The following is a 20,460-nucleotide window of genomic DNA, read 5'->3' on the forward strand; positions in this document are numbered from 1 at the left end:
ATACAATTTTCATTATAAATAAGCATTAAACAGCAATATTATAGGATTATTACAATGCATTAAGTAGCAATACAGTGTTATACAGTGTCAATAATTAGGAGTATAGCATAATTATTTCAAGATGTATAAAAAGAAAATATGTCATTAAGATGAGTATAGTTTTTGGGGAAGTGGTTACAAAAACCCAGTTTTATCATAATGTAGTTGCATGAAGGCAAGACAATTACTATAGTATGTTTCTCTGAGGTGATTAGCTTAATAGATTTTAGAAGATAGTAGAAAGAGTAGTCAAGGAAGATTAGAGAAAGCTAGTGAGAAGAGTGAGTTAAGGGCAGAAAGTAGATTAAGTTATGGGAAGTAGGGGATGTTTAAGGAGGGAGAGTGCAGTGGCAGGAACAGTGAATTTTAAATGCTCTTTGGTGGCTGTCAAATTGTTTAGGATATGTAAGGGTCCTGATTTCTATTGGGAGTCTACTCCAGTCAATAGTGGGGTGATAGCTGTACATGTTATGTCCAAATTTAGACTTGGGTTTGTAGATTTGTAGTAGGTCTTGGTTAGAATTTCGGAGAGGTCGGGAGGCAGAATAATGGGAGATGAGAGGGGATAGTGCTGGGCAGTAGGAAGGTTGGTGTAGGATAGAATGGATGATCTGGAGCTGAGAGAGAAGAAGCTGGTGGGGTAATTCAAGCCAGTAGAGGTGTTTTAGAGAGAGACAGTGATGGGATTTATAGGCTTTTGGCCAGCAAATCTAGCTACCTTGTTGTAGGTAGATTCGAGTCTGGTCAGGAGTGTTGAGTTAAGATTTGTGAGAATTTGAGAGTTGTACATTAGATTGGATAGAAGATAGGTAAGAAAGAGTAACCTTGGCTTCAGAGGTAAGGAATTTCTTGTTACGGTAAAGGAGCCCTAGTTTTGAATGAGTCTTTTTGATACAGTTATTAACATGTAAGTCAAATTTAAAAAAAAAATAAAAATTAAAATGAAATTTAAGTAAATATAGAGGGAACACTTCCCTGCTGTTTTCCTGATTCTGGAAAACATAGTACATTTTTTGTCTATGAGAGCAAATACATTCACTAATATGTGTAATAGTGCAATATTTTGAAAAAAAAGTAAATCCAACTTACCACTGGGCATATCTCATTGCATTGCTTTTGAATGCATTCAACAACATAAAGACCTGTGACCTCATCTTCTCGACTTGTGCATGTACATTGTTTACAGTTCTCTTCCCAGGTGCTTCCGACATGATACGTGACATCTTGACGGACACAGACCTGAGCACAAAAGAATAACATACATGAAATCAGAATTGTGCATTTCCAACGAATACGGCATAATGAATGCTTGTTTTATACTTTACTGTTATTATTATTACTAACTATGTGGGGGAACAAAGAAGATAACGGATACTTACAGCACTACTGGTTGTTAGAAACACACGGCACCTTTTGGGGTTATTGCATGCTACAGGTATGCACTGTCTGAAGGACAGGACACAACAAAAATATGAGAAGTACAACCAGGCTTTGGTTGTCCAGTTATATAAGAATATTTCATACACTTTTTGTCGTTTGGCATTTAATGAGATGAATGACCCCAGATTAGATTTTACTCAATTATAATTCTCACAGTCATCAATATCTTTGAATTTTTTATTTTTTTATATTTCAAGACTTTACTTCTAAATTTGTTCACCAGTGTCCTCTATGCTTAAACCTGCTCTGTACACATACACAGAAACAAACACACACACACACACACACACACACACACACACACACACACACACACACACACACACACACACACGCACACACACACACACACACACACACACACACACACACACACACACACACACATATACACATATACACACACACACACACACACACACACACACACACACACACACACACACACACACACATATATATATATATATATATATGTTTATATGCATGCGTACAGACACACACACACACAGACACAGACACACACACACACACACACACACACACACACACACACACGTATGCACATGTATACCTACACACAGGCATATACACATGCATTTACATGCATTTACACACTGCATAATGTCTGAACTTGTGGTAGTATAAATAGATAGATGCAGTGTAACATAGCAACTTGCAGTAAACAAGAACACAAAGCTTCAATGCCTTCTTTTTCATTTTGCAAAGGAATTCCAGATGTTTCTGTACGTTTAGAAGAGCACAAGTAAGTAAATTAAGTACAAGTGTGTGTTTTAAATTAGATACAGAAACAGAATGCAAATGAAAATGTATTATACTGTGGATATGGACTTTTTAATGCATATAAATTACCCCCGTACATAGTATATTACAATAATCCCACACATCGCTTAGCTACAACTTGATGCAGACATCACGCAGGAAGAGAAAAATGCATGTTGTTTTTTCAAGCATACGCACAAAAAGACCTGTATAATAAGACTAAGGAAGCAATGTTGTGACCCGTACCATGGTGAGCACAACAAACAAATCTGTCGAAGCCATTATATGGCAGAATTACTTTAAACAATGTTTTGTGCTCCTAATAGAAAGTACACATTTATGAGCACCTGTTCTCATGTTTTTATGGATCTTTCACGGTATTGCTGAGAAATGCATGGACAGTGCAAGTCAGATGTTTGAGTTCTTTGTGAATGTTAAAGCAAGAAGTCTGGATAAATTGAGTTATGTGAAACTTTTTTTGCCCAAAAGACTCAGATGTCTAACCTGTGATGCAGATTAAGCTATCACCAGAACCTTATGGAATTGTACTTAAACACAGAAAGTAATTCATGTGGTTATTTCTTAAGTCTTCACTGGCTACATACAGTATAAGCTAGAAGACTGTTTCTCATTTTGCCCTCTCTTCATATCCCCAGAAATAACCCTCTTGTTTAAACTGCAACTACATTTTTTGCCCCCGACTTTTAGGCTTCTGTCATCATCCAGGAGCATCTAGTGACTACAAACCAAGTTGAGAGCTATGAGAAACAACGGAGTAGACGAGCTAATGTGAATACAGAAGGGCTACAACATGATGAGGTCACCTTTGAGCAGAGTTTAGTACTGTCAGGTAAGTAAGATGTCCTACACCAACGCACATCATAAGTAGCTTTATTTCTTCCATCCTTAATTGACAAGGATATGAGATCATATGCCAAATGCAGGAAGAGCTGCCTACAGTAATTTGTAAAAGCATTTTATACAGTACCACAAAAAAGTAACAACCCTTTCCACCTCCCAGAAACCACAATAACACTGTGACACAGAAAATATTATGACTGACCAAATTCAAGAAATGTGACCTCATAATAAACTTCAGCTTATTTCTAAGAGCACTCCGAAACTACTACAATAATCAACAATTGCACTGCTTATAGTAATACCTTTCAGCTTGTTTCCAACAATAGCATCTGAATGCTGCACACAATAACAGAAATTCCATTACATCCCATTCCAGCCACACCTGCAAATAGTATATATATATATATATATATATATATATATATATATAGATATATATATATATATATATATATATATATATATATATACTTTTCTTTTTGTTATATCCCTTGCTGATTTTATACTAAAACATAACATACACATGCATTCCTCTTGAGCCTGCCTCACTGCTGAGTCACAACAATCATATTACATATATTTAATATCAGGCAAATAAGTTGTTATACTGCACAATGCAATACATGACTATACAAATAAAAAGAAAATAAATGTTGCCTTTGCCATTTGCTAAGCAGTTATCCTGCAGTTTTTGTTGCTTAAAACAAACATATCCCAAGGGTAGTACAGAGCAGCTAATCTACTGTGGGCTATGTATGTTAGCCGCTCAGTAATATAAGCCATAATCTTCTCAGTCCATGATTCAAACTTCCCACCTCTTTTCCAATCATCTACCATATCTAAATTAGGCATGAGCCTGCTTTCATCCTCTTGTACCCCTCCTGCATTTGAAGTACATTCATCAGGACTGGAAACACTAGAAATATAAAATAGGCATAAGCACTGCATGCAAACTAAGCCCGCAAGTGAAAACATCTGAAAAGGAGCTATTAAGAATAAGCTGAGTATGGTACTAACAGCTACACCAATGAAGCAGAAGTGAAAAGTCCTGTAGGGTTCAGAGTTGTTACTAACTGCAGTAGTGTCTTAAAACGTGTGTACTCCCACTAAATTAGTGTCTTAAAACGTGTGTACTCCCACTAAATTAGTGTCTTACTCCCACTAAATTAGTGTCTTAAAATGTGTGTACTCCCACTAAATTAGTGTCTTAAAACGTGTGTACTCCCACTAAATTAGTGTCTTAAAACGTGTGTACTCCCACTAAATTAGTGTCTTAAAACGTGTGTACTCCCACTAAATTAGTGTCTTAAAACGTGTGTACTCCCACTAAATGCAAATGTAAAGGTTACAGTTTCAATCAGAAAAGCAAGTCAATGGAAAAATAATGTTCACATGCGAGCTCATGCATAACTGTAGTAGGAAGTGAGGCTGGACAGGATTCTAATGACTGGCACGCCAGCCAATCAGAAATCATTTTTTTACCTGGATGCTGTTCTTCATATTACTATTATGGTGGGAGGAGGAGGTGAAAAACGTGAAAAAGACCAAAAGTCTAAGGAAAAGTCTTTGTATTTATTGGGCTGTTTGAAAACACAGCCCAGCACTTATCTGGCTACATACCTTGGCCATGCATGCATGCAGCAAATAAAAAACATATCATCAGTAAGTGCAAACTGCAAGACATACATTTACTATAGTTAATACATCATTTAAATGAATAGTGACAAAAGTGCTGCAGAGGCAGGAAATGGAGGGGCTGCAGCTCATCAGCCCAATAGTATGAAAAGCTTCTGCCACCATGTTCATGCAGAGAAGCTATTAACTAGAAGTTATTATCTCTAGCAGGCTTTCCTGTAACACAGCCATCATGATTTTTGTTAAGTTGTAAGTGTTGTAACGTATTTAGTCGGGTCTCCCTGTTTCATTGCCATTCTTAGTTTTGGTATCTTCAGACTATTTCATTATTAACTCGTATCGTTTGTGATGGTTCACATAACTTACATATTTCAGTAGCAGGATCCTAAGGAAAATGACTAGAGAACTGGACAATACAGAGGTAAATGCCTTCAGCCCCTGTCTTATTGGGTCATTACTTACATCTAAACGTGCTTTGCTGTCTTCTCCTGACTCTCCATGCAAGGAAGAGTTAAGTAGTGCTACAGTGCTGGGTGCTCATTAGTAGGCACCCCGTTACTAGTAGGTACCCTTTACTAGTAGGCATCCCCTTACTAGTAGGCACCTCGATACTAGTAGGTACCCTTTACTAGTGGGCACCCCCTTACTAGCAGTTACCCTTTACTAGTAGGTACCATGTTACTAGTAGGTACCTTTACTAGTAGGCATCCCCTTACTAGTAGGCACCCCAGTACTAGTAGGTACCCTTTACTAGTGGGCACCCCCTTACTAGCAGTTACCCTTTACTAGTAGGTACCATGTTACTAGTAGGTACACTTTACTAGTAGGCATCCCCTTTAGTGTTTTATCTATTGGAACTGTGCTTGAAGATGCGTGTAGATAGGTGCATCTACTTTTCATACAAATGTGTCAGATTCCATCTTAGATGCTAATGTAGCTATTTTTAAGTACCTGCCTGGCCTTGGAAGAAACAGTAAATGTCTTTCAGCTCATGCTAAAAAATCAGTACATTTCTTATACAACACTGCACAGCCAAAGACTTGTTAAAGGAAGGTTTCCTAGGTCTTTCTTCAAGCTAAAACCAGCAACCCAACAGGTTTAAAGCTTGTAATCCAACCAACTTTCAAAATCAAAAACAGAAGCAATGCAGGTGCTTTATCTGTTACAGGAACCATGTCCACATGAAGAATATATCCGGAAAAAATGATCTTTTTTAATTCTTCAAGTTAAGTGTTTTTATCCTTCAACTCATTCCACAGACTAATAAATATTCAATTAGTCATTTGAGTATTAACCTCAAACACCTGAAGCAATACAATCACAATGTGTTATGAGTGCCTGTTACAATAAAGAGATGTCGTTTGACAATGATACAAATAATAAAAATAAGATGGACATTGATATTAAGAACGAGTCACAGTGTACTAATTACATTTGTGAGGCAGAGGATGGGGTAACCTACACTTGTAAAGATTTTAACATTTTTAACTACCATGGCTTTGAGTTGGACGAAAAACATTCTAAACTTTTTTTTAAAGAGGTTTTACCTTATACCTTTGACAAAAACTGATTTAATTGAGATAATCAGTAAGCTGAAATTATATACTAGAAAAACATATAAAAATGTGAGGGATCCACCCTTATATCTTGTGGTGGCAACCCCAGGATCCAAAACATACTTATTGGCAGTTCATGCGGATAAGTCCTTATGATTTTTATGATAAACATTTACACATTGTTAAAGACTCTTGGGATTTCCTGGCTAGTACTAATGAGGAATTATTTCACAAAGAGTGTGTTTTATTTACCATAGATGTGGTAGATTTGTTTACATGCATCCCCTATGGGAATGGATTAAAGAGGTTGAATGGAATATTAGTGAAGTACAGCAGGTTAACAAATAATTAGATGAACATGATTACTAGTTTTGCTGAGGTTACATAAAATAATTTCATCCGCTTTGAGGGGGAATATTTCAAAGAGATGACTGAGGTTATGATGGGGCATCTTGTGACCCCATCTATGCTAGCATTACTATGTTGTCATGAGAATAACAGCATGTGTTGAATTCAAATGTTATGAATCACATAGTGGCATACCAAATGTTCCTTGATTATATTTCTGTGATTTGGAATGGTGGCACAGCAGATAGTGTTGTTACCTCCCAGCAAGAGGTTCTCAGGTTCTATTCTTGGCTGGGGGTGCCTTCTGAGTGGCATCTGCATGTCCTTCTTGTGTTTGCATGGGTTTCCTGTGGGTGGTCCAATTTTCTCCCACATCCCAATCATGCAGAAAGTGGACTGGACATTCTTAACTGGCCATAGGTTTGACTGTGCTTGTGAATGTGTGGTATAGAAGAACAGCCATGGCAGGGCTAGCCTCCCAGTGGTGTGAACCTTTGTTCTAGATAATTGCCACTGTTGAAGTGACACTCCAAACCTAAGAGCAAAAAAATGGGAAAAGAGGATGTGGATGGATTGATGGTTGGATTAGGAACAGTACTGAGCATTGTAATTTGAGTTTTGCCGGGCTTACCAATTATGATACTCTATATATATATATTTCGGAAACAGGTTGTTAATGTTTGTCTTTCATTTCTGAGGATGTTCAACCATTAGGTTGGATGAAAAGCGTTGTTAAAAAAGTTTTTAAACGCTTCAAAGTATTAAAAGTGTGTAACCAGAGTCTAAGCTTTAGCGGCTTTTTGTTTTAGTTGTAGTCTTGTAACTAGTAACAGTTTGCATAACAGTAGAGAAGATACTTTATTACATTTTATTGATTATTTTCAAAGTGCAACTGGTTTCTTAAAATTCATATTTGCTTATTCTAAAATGTTAAGGATTTTATCAATGGGTGCTTAATATCAACTATTTACAGGAAGCATGCTTTTTTCCAACAATTATTTGCACTTTAGAATTTGTCATCCTGCAAGGTAAAAATAGAATGTCATAAAAGGATGGATGGCCAGAATTGCAAGAAGTATTTCTTTAGATTCTGACCCAGAAAAAAAACTAACTGTCTTATTGATATTTTTAAGAACAGATGCTACCCAGGAGGAGAAGTAAGAGATCTGGAGAGGGAGGAAAGATAAATTCCCAAGTATTTTAGGAAAATAACTCACTAAAAATAGTTTGGTCACTAATAACAGTGAAGATTATAAAAGATCACAGTGTTGACAGTAACTTGCTGCAGTCACTTTTGAAAAGCAATTGGAATGTTTTTGAATGTTTTAGTGATATTAGATGCATTTTAGGAGAGAATCCCAACTTTGTGTTTAATAGACACCAAAACATAAAGGAAAGATTATAGAAAAATATGCAGGCACATTCTAACAGTAGAGCCCTTAATGGAAATATGCAATAATATTTATGAAGGTAATAGTTTAAAATTAAAAACATCTTAGCATACATTTGGGATTAAAAAAAGGTATTGTTGTTTGATAGTAAGAGTCATTTATATAGCTTTGTGTGACCTCTGCCAATTGTTTTATATGGGGAAAATCAGAAGAAGCCTTACAGAAAGCTATATAAACACTTGAATGAAATTTGGGAAAGAAAGGAAACAATGCATTGTATAAGCATACTTTGGAATGTCAGGAGTATAAGAAATTTAATTTTTGTATCATTGAACAAGTTCTTTATAAAACCCAAGGGGATGTCTAAGTATGAATATAAAGAACTTTTATGGCAGATTAAGTTACATACTGATACACCCCCTGGGATGAATGATAAAATATCTAACAGATGTGTTTGGAAAATACAAGCATCTAAACTGTAATTTCTACACTATTTTTCCACATGCAGTTTTGGGTGCATGGGGAAAAGTGAAACAATGCTTGTTAACTTTATGGCTTTATTCAAAAATCATACTGATTATTGTATCATCCTTTTAAATAACATTTTTAACAATATTTGTAGACTCTATTTCAATATCGATGTGTTATTCTATTTTTTATTGATACTCATTTCTTCTTTTATTTACACTTAGTTTGAGATTTAGTATTAAGTGATCTAAGTGGTGATCTTTAACAGTCACATGACTAAACCACATGACTAACTGCCTATTTATAAGTGTGTGAAATGAGATTTACACTTATTCTAACGAAGTCTTGTTGAAGGATGAAAGCACTTAACTAGTGGAATTAAAGCTTTAATTTTTTGGATATATTCTTCATATGAACATGATTCCTGTAACAGATATAACAACTGCATTGCTTCTGCTTTTTGGTTATTCATTTCTGCAGGTTTGGTCCATTTTTCAGAACTTTCAAAATCAGTCTGCAGTCTTCAAAGGCCACCAATAAGTAGTATGTGTAGGACTGGCCTCACTGGTTTAAGAGCTGCTTTAATAGCAATATGGATTAAAAATCAGTTTCACCAGTGCTGGCAAACGATTTACTCGAATGTTTGGGTGCTCCAGCCTACAGAGTTTAATCATGCCGCAGCTTCATAAATCACATCCCTTTCCATGAATACAAGCCATATTCTGCTAAGAGCACAAGTCAGACGAGTAGGACTAATCTGGCTCATTTCACCAATGAGGCACTTCCAAAGCTTCAATTAATTGACAGATAGCTACAAAAATGCAAAGGATTTTAGAGCTATATCTGACCTATGACAAATAAAACCACATACACCCCTCCATCCATCCTCAACACCCCTTCCCATTCTCACACATGGGGTTGGGGTGTCACTTCAACAGTGACAATCATCTAGAGCATATGGAAGGGTAATTCAACTATCTATACTGCTCATCATAAAACAGAAATATAATGAAAAATGAGAGCAGACTGAGCTGACTATCTGCACAAGAAGTATTTCTTTAGATTCTGCATGTGCAGCATTTGAATAAATACCAGCGTTCTACAGTCATTAAGCTGAACATTTGCCTCATGTCTTTTTCACTTACTTGTTGAGGAATGACCTCAGTAGTAAATACGTAGAGTTAAAATATACTGAGGAAAAAGATCCCCTCCCTCTTACACACATATATACATACATACACACACACACACACACACACACACACACACACACACACACACACACACACACACACACACACACACACACACACACACGCACACATGTACATTCTGGGCAGAATAAGACTCATTTATTGTTATATCTGACTTTGTAAACTATGGAACTCTACTTTACAGAGTGCATTATCAACATCTAGATGAATGTACTCAATTCAGCTAGTAAAACATGCCCATTGTCAGTTATAGCATTGTTTGTAACAAAAGCTTCATTTGGATAATTACCAGAAAAGCAGGAGGAACTTAAATCAAGATGGATTGCAAGTTAGACATTGGGTGAATGGATGCCACAGTTACTCTATTCACATAAAGAAAAGGTAAGAGCTCAAGCTGGTAGCTGACCTATGGTCCTGCTAATAACAAAAATGCATAAGCCTTATATTTTTATATTCAAGATGGGCCTTCATGAATAAATTCTGCTATAATCCGTGAACTTGTATCAATGCATAGAATACATTTCACCAGTGACACAAAATTTAGTTAAGTTTTTTAAGGTTCATATTGGTAGCAGGCTGACTGAAAATCAATAAAGTTTATGTAACACTAGGTCTGAAATACTAGTCATCCTGATAACTTTCTTAGCCTAATTATATAATCTTGAGGCAGATACATTCATTGCTCATTTCTTTCTTTAACAATTGGTCTCTGGTAATTCCTGTTTCTGTTTTCAGTAATGACAAAGAAATCTGTTCACACAAAACTTGATTGGGTTTCTTACCTTTTCAGGAATGCAGCGGGTTGTTATACAGCCACAGTCATTCATTGTTGAGTCAGACTGATAGCCTGTTGGACAGGTAACGGTGGAGTTGATGCAGTTACAAACACACTCATACTTGTCACAGCACTGCGTTTTCATAGTCTTCAGTGTCTTGTAGTGTGGGCATAGAGGAGGACTTTCCAGAGGACAGGTTTCTCTCTTGCAAGCTTGAAATGCAAGAAAACAGTTATTAAAAATACATATGCACATATAAATAAGTACACAGCCATGCAGACAGACAGACAGACAGACACACACACACACACACACACACACACACACACACACACACACACACACACACACACAAACATATAAAAGCCTAAACTTTTAGATGGGGTGACAGATGACCCAAATCACACACACACACACACACACACACACACACACACACACACACACACACACACACACACACACACACACACACACACTCCATTCACACACACCACTCTCTCTCTCTCTCTCTCTGTCTCATATCACACACACACACACACACACACACACACACACACATACACACACACATGCTCAAATGCAAAGACACACACACACACACACACACACACACACACACACACACACACACACACACACACACACACACACACACACAAACATAAAAAACCTAAACATTAAGTTGGAGTGACAAACAGCCTGTACCAGACACACACACACACACACAAACATAGAAAACCTAAACATTAAGATGGAGTGACAAATAGCCTGTACCAGACACTCACACACACACACACACACACACACACACACACACACACACACACACACACACACACACACACACAAAAAACCTAAACATTAAGATGGAGTGACAAACAGCCTGTACCAGACACACACACACACACACACGCACACGCACACGCACACACACACACACACACACACACACACACACACACACACACACACACACACACACACAAACACTTTTTTTCCTTAAATCCTAGTACAGATGATCATTGGATAATTTACAACAGCACAAGATATAGAAGCTAGATGTTCAAACCACATCCGATAATTAAACTGCTCAATTAAAGATGGTGGCATACAGGGACAAAGCCCTGACTATATCATGGATACATGATGAAGCTGGCAGGGAGGATGGTAGTGTCTCTCCTTGGGAGAAGGAGGAGGAGCCAGCTGCAGGTTATAACAGCCATTTGATGGAAGGGTGTATGTCTGTGAATTGGGGGCATGTTTGTTATTCACCAAGCTGCTGGCTGGTGAAGGCATTTTTAACATAGGTGTATGGGAGTGTGCATGTGCAGTATATAGGTTTATGGGAGTGTGCATGTGCAGAACATAGGTGTATGGGAGTGTGTATGTGCAGAACATAGGTGTATGGAAGTATGTATGTGCAGAACATAGGTATATGGGAGTGTGAATGTGTAGTACATAGGTGTATGGGAGTGTGCATGTGCAGAACATAGGTGTATGGGAGTGCGTATGTGCAGAACATAGGTGTATTGGAGTGTGCATGTGCAGCACATAGGTGTACAGGAGTGTGCATGTGCAGTACATAGGTGTATGGGAGGGTGCATGTGCAGTACATAGGTGTACGGGAGTGTGTAGGTGTAGTTCATAGGTGTATGGGAGTGTGCATGTGCAGTACATAGGTGTATGGGAATGTGCATGTGCAGTACATAGGTGTATGGGAGTGTGCATGTGCAGTACATAGGTGTATGGGAATGTGCATGTGCAGTACATAGGTGTATGGGAGGGTGCATGTGCAGTACATAGGTGTATGGGAGGGTGCATGTGCAGTACATAGGTGTATGGGAGGGTGCATGTGCAGTACATAGGTGTACGGGAGTGTGTAGGTGTAGTTCATAGGTGTATGGGAATGTGCATGTGCAGTACATAGGTGTATGGGAGGGTGCATGTGCAGTACATAGGTGTATGGGAGGGTGCATGTGCAGTACATAGGTGTATGGGAGGGTGCATGTGCAGTACATAGGTGTACAGGAGGGTGCATGTGCAGCACATAGGTGTATGGGAGTGTGTAGGTGTAGTTCATAGGTGTATGGGAGGGTGCATGTGCAGTACATAGGTGTACGGGAGTGTGTAGGTGTAGTTCATAGGTGTATGGGAATGTGCATGTGCAGTACATAGGTGTATGGGAGGGTGCATGTGCAGTACATAGGTGTATGGGAGGGTGCATGTGCAGTACATAGGTGTATGGGAGGGTGCATGTGCAGTACATAGGTGTACAGGAGGGTGCATGTGCAGCACATAGGTGTATGGGAGTGTGTAGGTGTAGTTCATAGGTGTATGGGAGTGTGCATGTGCAGTACATAGGTGTCTGAGGTGTGTAGGTGTAGTTCATAGGTGTATGGGAATGTGCATGTGCAGTACATAGGTGTATGGGAGGGTGCATGTGCAGTACATAGGTGTATGGGAGGGTGCATGTGCAGTACATAGGTGTATGGGAGGGTGCATGTGCAGTACATAGGTGTCTGAGTGTGTGCATGTGCAGTACATAGGTGTATGGGAATGTATGGGAGGGCATGCAGTACATAGGTGTATGGGAGGGTGCATGTGCAGTACATAGGTGTACAGGAGGGTGCATGTGCAGCACATAGGTGTATGGGAGTGTGTAGGTGTAGTTCATAGGTGTATGGGAGTGTGCATGTGCAGTACATAGGTGTATGGGAATGTGCATGTGCAGTACATAGGTGTATGGGAATGTGCATGTGCAGTACATAGGTGTATGGGAATGTGCATGTGCAGTACATAGGTGTATGGGAGGGTGCATGTGCAGTGAGGATGGCAATGGGCTCCTGCAGTCATTCGGGGTCATGTGGTACTCCATTTAGGTGTTTATGTTAAAATACAAATATCCTTATTGCTGGGATTCTGATAAGGACAGATCAACCCTCATGGCTGCCTTCTTGACAGCTGTCACAGAAGAGCCACCCTGGTGGATGTGGAGGTGATTCTTCCCATCAGGAAGCAAACAAGCAAGAGCACAGATGGGACAACCTGGTGGTCAGAAGGTGTACAGGCAAAACAATAACGAAAAAATGATAATAAAGTTGTGACTGTTAATTTAATAAAGGTGCTTAAGTGCAAGGTAGATGAGGTTGGTTGTAACATGTTCATTACAACTGGATGACTTGTAGTTAAGTGAGTGCTTTTCTTCATAGGGAATCATTGCTGATGATGATTTTATTTCAGCAGTAGAAGTGAGTGAGTCAGTGCTTTTTTTTTTTTTTTTTTTAAGATTTCTCTTTTCTCCACAGTTGTGGTTGCATAAGCATTTAAAGGGGTGGAAGGACTTGCCCCTTACTTGGGAAACAGTTGTGCTATATTTCTTGTTGGGTTGAAACTTTAATCAGTTGTGTTCATTCATTATATCTTTAACCATAATAAAAAAGAAATGTGACTTTTATAGTGGAACTGAAAAAAAAAATATTTTATTCTCTGGATTTTTAAGCTGACAGAGTATATTGTAGTATAAAACTTTAATTCATTAGTTAAGCAGACTTCAGGCAGCTGTGCTGTAGTAAATCATATACATGCCAAGAAAAATACAGAATCTTCCTAACCTGTTAGTAACATGTGAGCAAAGCTTTGTCACGTGCCTTATTTCATTGAATGGTTTATATGACCAAAGCTTTATCACGTGCCTTATTTCATTGAATGGTTTATATGACCAAAGCTTTATCACGTGCCTTATTTCATTGAATGGTTTATATGACCAAAGCGTGGCTTATTTCATTGAATGGTTTATGAGCAAGGGTATATCACATACCTTTTTAAGTAAATGCATTTAAGAATAATACAGCCTACCAAATATTGTTTATACATCAGCATTATGAAATGTGTCCACTTTGATTGTTTATTTTTGCATTGGTTTGCTTTTGTTTCTGGTATTAATTTAATTTAATTATGCTCATCTGTTTCACCTGATCACTAATTTACATTTGGCATAATGCAACAAGGCAAGTCCATCTTATTCATTATGGTGGGTAAATGATAGTTTTCCTTGATGATAACTCTCAGGGTAACAACAATTTACACATGGATATCACAGTGCAAAGTGCCTTGTACTATATGCTATTGCTTATTTTGTGAGGTGCTTTCAATGCATAACATAATCATGATAGTAATATATGCAAACATTGTATCTGAAGCAAACTGCCTGCTATGTGCTGCTGGAAATGTGAGTGTGTGTGTGTGTGTGTGTGTGTGTGTGTGTGTGTGTGTGTGTGTGTGTGTGTGTGTGTGTGTAATAACTGATCTTACACATGTTTATTTTCTTTTCTATTAATGCCTTTATTTCTTCAGCATTATCTGTGATGAAAAAATATGGAAAAATAATGTCTTCCTAAGTGTCAGATGGCTGTTTTTGCTAGAGTTGTGTATTTTATATCACTGCAGTATAACGACTATATGTTTTCCACCTGGGCCTATTGTGCAAAGACATGGAGTTTTGACTGCACTCTAGGCAACAAAGTTTCAATTAACTGCCCTGGTATGAAACCATGCTAGACTGGACAGAGTGAAGGGGAGTGTGACCTGCCTGTCTCTTCTGGGGTGGGTATTGTTTGTGTGCAGTTAGTAGCTCACAGAGCAGTGTAATTTCTGTGGTGGAAACAGAAGAATCCCCTGCTCATGATGCTAGTCAAAGGGCAGGGCTGTTTGAAAGGAAAGACACCCATGAAAGTGATGTGATACCCTCTGTGGTCATCCCTTCACTGCATCTCACTATGTGTACATGGTTAAGGCCAAGGTAAAGCAAGGAAAAGAACTTCAAACCACCCCAATAGCTGTGCTCTCCTGATCGACTTTTGCCTGGTGATGAGAATGAATGTGCTAATAGACTGAGAGATGGTCTCACGGTCAGCAGGCAGTAGGGGCAAAAATTGCAAAAAAGAAAAAAAAAGTAATGTTTTTATTGCAGTATCTTATGAGAATCTGGAATAGTGCCAGGAAAAATCCATGAAAACTTTTACTACACAACAATGAATTTTCTTACAGGAATCTTTTCCTGATGAAGTACATTTGGAGATAATCCAAAAATAGGGCTGGAAAAATCTGAATCCTTATCATATAAATGAGGACACAAAAGATTGTTTATATTAGGCTCTTTGATATACTGAGTAATATCTGGCCTTTTTAGTGATGAGTTGCTATATGTTGTTGGAAAATTAAAACATCCATACTCTTAACAGTGAAATACATGTTCGATTCTTAGCAGCATCTAAAAGTGACCATGTTAAACTGATACACTGGACATGGGATACAGTGGACATCACATGACAGTTGTATTCACCTCCATCTTAACTCTTTTATGTTTTCTGATCATTAGATGCATATTGAATATATATTAATTATGCAATGCAGGCATGTTGCTTTTTTCTCTTCTTGCATAGTTAAGGTATACAAATAAATCATGTATATTTTAATTCACATTACTGAAATATTCAAGACTGTAACAGAAGTTATTTTTTTATTCAGATTATTTGCAAGATAAACATGACTAAAATGTACTTTTTGCTTTTTATTCTTTTTTCAGTAATTTTAGTAATATTACTATATATACTTCTTCATTTCGGTTTTCTTCCTTTCTACATCTCCACTCTCTGATCTATTGTCATATTTATAAAAAAAGTTTTCAGCTCAAAAACAAATGTTTGAAATGAATTTTGCTGATATTCATTCATTGTTGAAAGTGGTCCTGAACAGCATAAACTGATCTAAAAAAAAAAATGAATGAATAAATGAATGAATAAATGCATGAATGAATGAAGATACTGATGCTCATCACAGACATAGACTGTGTGCAATTCCCCTATTTAGGTGTTTTTTTTTTTCACATTCTAGATTAAACTTGTGTCAGTTGACTATTATACAAAGACTGGCCATTAACATTGAAAAATGAGCACGATGATTGGTCAGCCCAACCAGCATGCCTGTTGTAAATCGAGCATATACCGATAGAAAAAAGTCCTGTCATCTGGACTTTCTTCTATTAATATATGCTATGGAAATTATAGTTTTCTTTAATTTTTTTTAAAAAAAAAGATAAACTTAGAAATCTGGAGACTTCAAAAGAACGAGAGTGACGGGACAGAGAAAATACAAAGCTAATTAAGTATGTCATGCAAAACTAGAGAAATGTACCTGATTTTCCTTATATTTTCTCTGTCCCTTTTCTCTCATATGTTTGAAGTCTCTGGATTTCATTTTTTTTTTATTAAAAACAAACAAAAAAAGCAACAGAGATCTTCCTTTCTCCATTGTTTCCACAGCACAGATGCACTGTGTAAGTTTGGAAATGGAAGTTCCATATGCATGTGCAGTACATCAAGAAAGCCCCATGATACTGGAGAAAAATGCAAAACAACATCATGGTGCCATTATATAAGGTCATTACTTAAGGAAAGTAAGTAACATTTTTCTTAAATAATGTCATTGTATAATAGCAATATCCCATGGCTAGGTATGTGTAATGCTGATTTACCTATGGTTGGCTTTGTTTGGTCATTAGGTTCATAGGTTCATAGATTAGTACTAGGCTAACTGCCCTTGCGAGCCATTTTAAGCCTAGCCAATTATACCCTGTGAGACTCAAACCCTGTACCTTGTGTTTGTAAGGCAAACACCTTAACTATTAGGCCACCCTCCCAACATGAGGGTGAAGCTACATATTACAAGTTGTCTTTTCCTAGCCTAATCCATTATACATTCAAAAACATATTTGAATTTATTTTACATCAATCTTTTGCATAAATTAATCAAAAATGTCTAAATTACAGTTTGCTGGCCTTGGATGTTAGAAGGCATTTTGACTCTGCGGAAGTTCTGCTGTTAAAGTATACCAGCCATATTATGAAGTATATTTGTTTTACAATTAATTTCTTTCCCAGTTATACTCCCCATGTTAAAACTACAAATGATTATAAAAAAATGAAAACAATAGTGTTGTTTCATTATTTTAGTTTCATTATTTACTCAGTTTTTCTATATAACCACATTCAAAAATGATGCCTCATTATCTATTGAGCAATAGGTCTGCAAAGCTTACTTAGTAAGCAAAAATAACTCACTTCTTTAGAATAGCAGGTTCATACTTTAATTGTGATTTCATTATTATAGTATCAAGTGTTCATTTTCAATGTAAGGTATTTCACCTGAAGACATACTTTATAATTTATCTTTGTAGGAAATAAGAAATTCTTACTGATATATTTAACATTAAAAATACAGTAGATTTTGCATGAACTTAAGTAGTAAAGCACCGTGGGGTCAGTCTTTCATGATGTCATGGTAGGGGTTTTCAGTTCCAATAAGATTTTCAGTGGAGAATCCTTATCAACAAAAATAAAATGTAAAAACAACCCACCTTTTGCATCAAAAACTGTATAATTTGGGATTGTATATGGTAATCAGGTAAGATCCATCTGCATGGTTTTTACTTACAGTTGCTTCAGAACATGAACAATATACTTTAATTCAAGAAAGCAGGATTCCATGATATTTAAAATAGTTATGAACAGCCAAAGTAGTGTTTTGATGGGAGATGCAAAGATGCTAAAACCGGTATTCCGACTCAGTGTACTGCTTGGTAAGCCCTTCTGTGTAAAATAACCCACCACAAATGAAAACAGCAAATTACCTGTTTAATGAGCTAGACATTTATACTGGATTTCAAATAAATACATTTCGATGTCAAATTATTACATTTTGCTTTACTTGACCACTGTTGTCTATTTCTTTTCTACTAATTTAGAAGACAGGTGCTAATGTGCACCATGTAGCTTTACTTAGAGATCTGCACTGTTATCCTCTTTCTGGCATAACTTACCACAGCCGTAAGTCGACTTGCACTCTCCTGGATTCAACAAGACTGGACTAAGACCATCTTCACAGTGAGGTATGGGAGGAAGATGACATGATGCCAGATCACATACTAAAGGAAAAAAGGACAATCATATGCAGATGGTCATAAAAATCTAAGTGTAGTCAGCTTGTACATTTTTACTTACTGAAAATGTACTGGACATTTTAAGACAAACTCACTTTTCTCTAGTTCAGTGCATCACATCAACTTCAAACTTGACGTTCAGTATTACAAGTAGCTTCACTTTAATAAAACATGCAGCTACATTCTGCTACTTTCAAGTATTTGTAAGCCATTCAAAAGGGAGTGTAAAGCTGCTGTCTCATCAACAATTTGATTTCAATTTCAAATAGTACTTTTTTTCAAAGTCTGATATGATATAAAACCACCAGAACTTTTTATGCATGTATTTAACTGATAATGACTTTAGTAAAGGGTAAACCACTAAGTTAAGATACTTTTACGAAATACAAATAGATATTAATAACAACAATCAGACAGCTTTTCTTCTATCATGTGTCAAGCCATAAGCAACAGTTACAAATGTAGTTGCATGACCAGCAGTGAAAATAAAAAGCAAATGTAAAAATGGTGCTACTTACAAAAATAAAAATAAGGTGCATTCATTATGTCAGGAAGGATATATTATACATATGCTAAGGTTTATGAAAAAGTGGAGCAATGCTGTATAAACAGATTTGCCCTGCATGTGACTGGAAGAACATATGATATTATTTGATTATAAAAGGACTTACAGCACTCATACTCAGAACAGCACTGATCAGATGTTTTACGCAACCGAGGAATCTCACATTCTGCGCAGACTGGAGCTAGAATTATTTAGAGAAAATAAACAATAAAATAAATAATGCTTATTTACCAACAGAAATAAAAATGATAAATGCAGTCAGAAAGCATGTATTAGCATCAACACGTGTTATATAATTGATTGAAATCTAATCCATAGGATCCACAGGCCCTGAAGCATTTAAATACTCAAAGATGAAAAGACTCTTCTTCTTCCTCTTCTGTACATGCTGTAGTGGAGCTCCTGAAGATATCTGAACCATAGCCTTAACCTTCCTATTAGGTGAGGAAATTAATTCTACGTCTCTAAAATCTTTCTTATATACTACTTCCAGTCAATGCAATTTTTGAAGTGGTATTAGGCCCAATAAATACATTACAAGCTGACATCTGTGAGGTTACATAAAAATGATACTGCATTTGAAGCATCATTCCTTAAAAAGCCAAGAAACTACTTAAATGACTTAGAATTAGAGAAGTTAAACACATTTTCAGCAGCAAATTGTTGTCAAATGTCAAACATGAACAAGAAGAATTGTAAAGCCTGATTCCACATCTAAAATTTTACAAAAGTTTAGTTGGGTTGCAGCTATACTCAAGACTGTCAAAGTTTGAAAATAAAGCATTATAGCTTCAGCCAGCCATACACTGCCTCTCCATTCCTATACTCCAAATGCAAAAAAAAAAAAAAACACACACACACACACACACACACACACACACACACACACACACACACACACACACACACACACACACACACACAAACACCCATGCACACAAATACACATGCACACACACACCCACACATACACACACACACACACACACACACACACACACACACACACACACACACACACACACACACACACACACACACAAACACACATGCAAATACATACATGGGTTTGGGGTAGCTTGCTGAAAGACTAGCTATGTCAACATTTGTGTGGTCAACTCCATTTGCTTGACTAAAAATGGTCAACATGCATGAGACTGACAATCCTCATGTAGGAGAATATTCCCTTTCCCTGGGGATTGTGCAATCTCCTAGTTAGTACATATAATTAGCTGATGGTGTGAGGGAGCTGGTTTCTAGATTTTATAAATAAATGTATATATATATATATATATATATATATATATATATATATATATATATATATATATATATATATATACATATATATGGGTCTATGTTGCTTGCTCAAAATCCCAAAATCT

General features: G+C 37.0%; 1 protein-coding gene across 1 annotated transcript in view; it reads right to left on the reverse strand.

Annotated features, from left to right (window-relative positions):
* Positions 1-20,460, reverse strand: part of VWF (von Willebrand factor) — a 749,192-nt gene that overhangs the window by 131,572 nt on the left and 597,160 nt on the right. Inside the window, exons 40-43 of the mRNA XM_044087471.1 lie at positions 19,182-19,256; positions 18,391-18,495; positions 10,518-10,723; positions 1,129-1,278 (exon numbers count right to left, since the gene is read on the reverse strand). Of these exons, the coding sequence (XP_043943406.1) occupies positions 1,129-1,278; positions 10,518-10,723; positions 18,391-18,495; positions 19,182-19,256 (536 nt within the window). The remainder of the gene's footprint in view (positions 1-1,128; positions 1,279-10,517; positions 10,724-18,390; positions 18,496-19,181; positions 19,257-20,460) is intronic.

The sequence above is a fragment of the Protopterus annectens genome, chromosome 11.part0, assembly GCF_019279795.1.
Source record: "Protopterus annectens isolate FY-2018-M chromosome 11.part0, PAN1.0, whole genome shotgun sequence".
Classification (NCBI taxonomy): Eukaryota; Metazoa; Chordata; order Ceratodontiformes; family Protopteridae; genus Protopterus; species Protopterus annectens.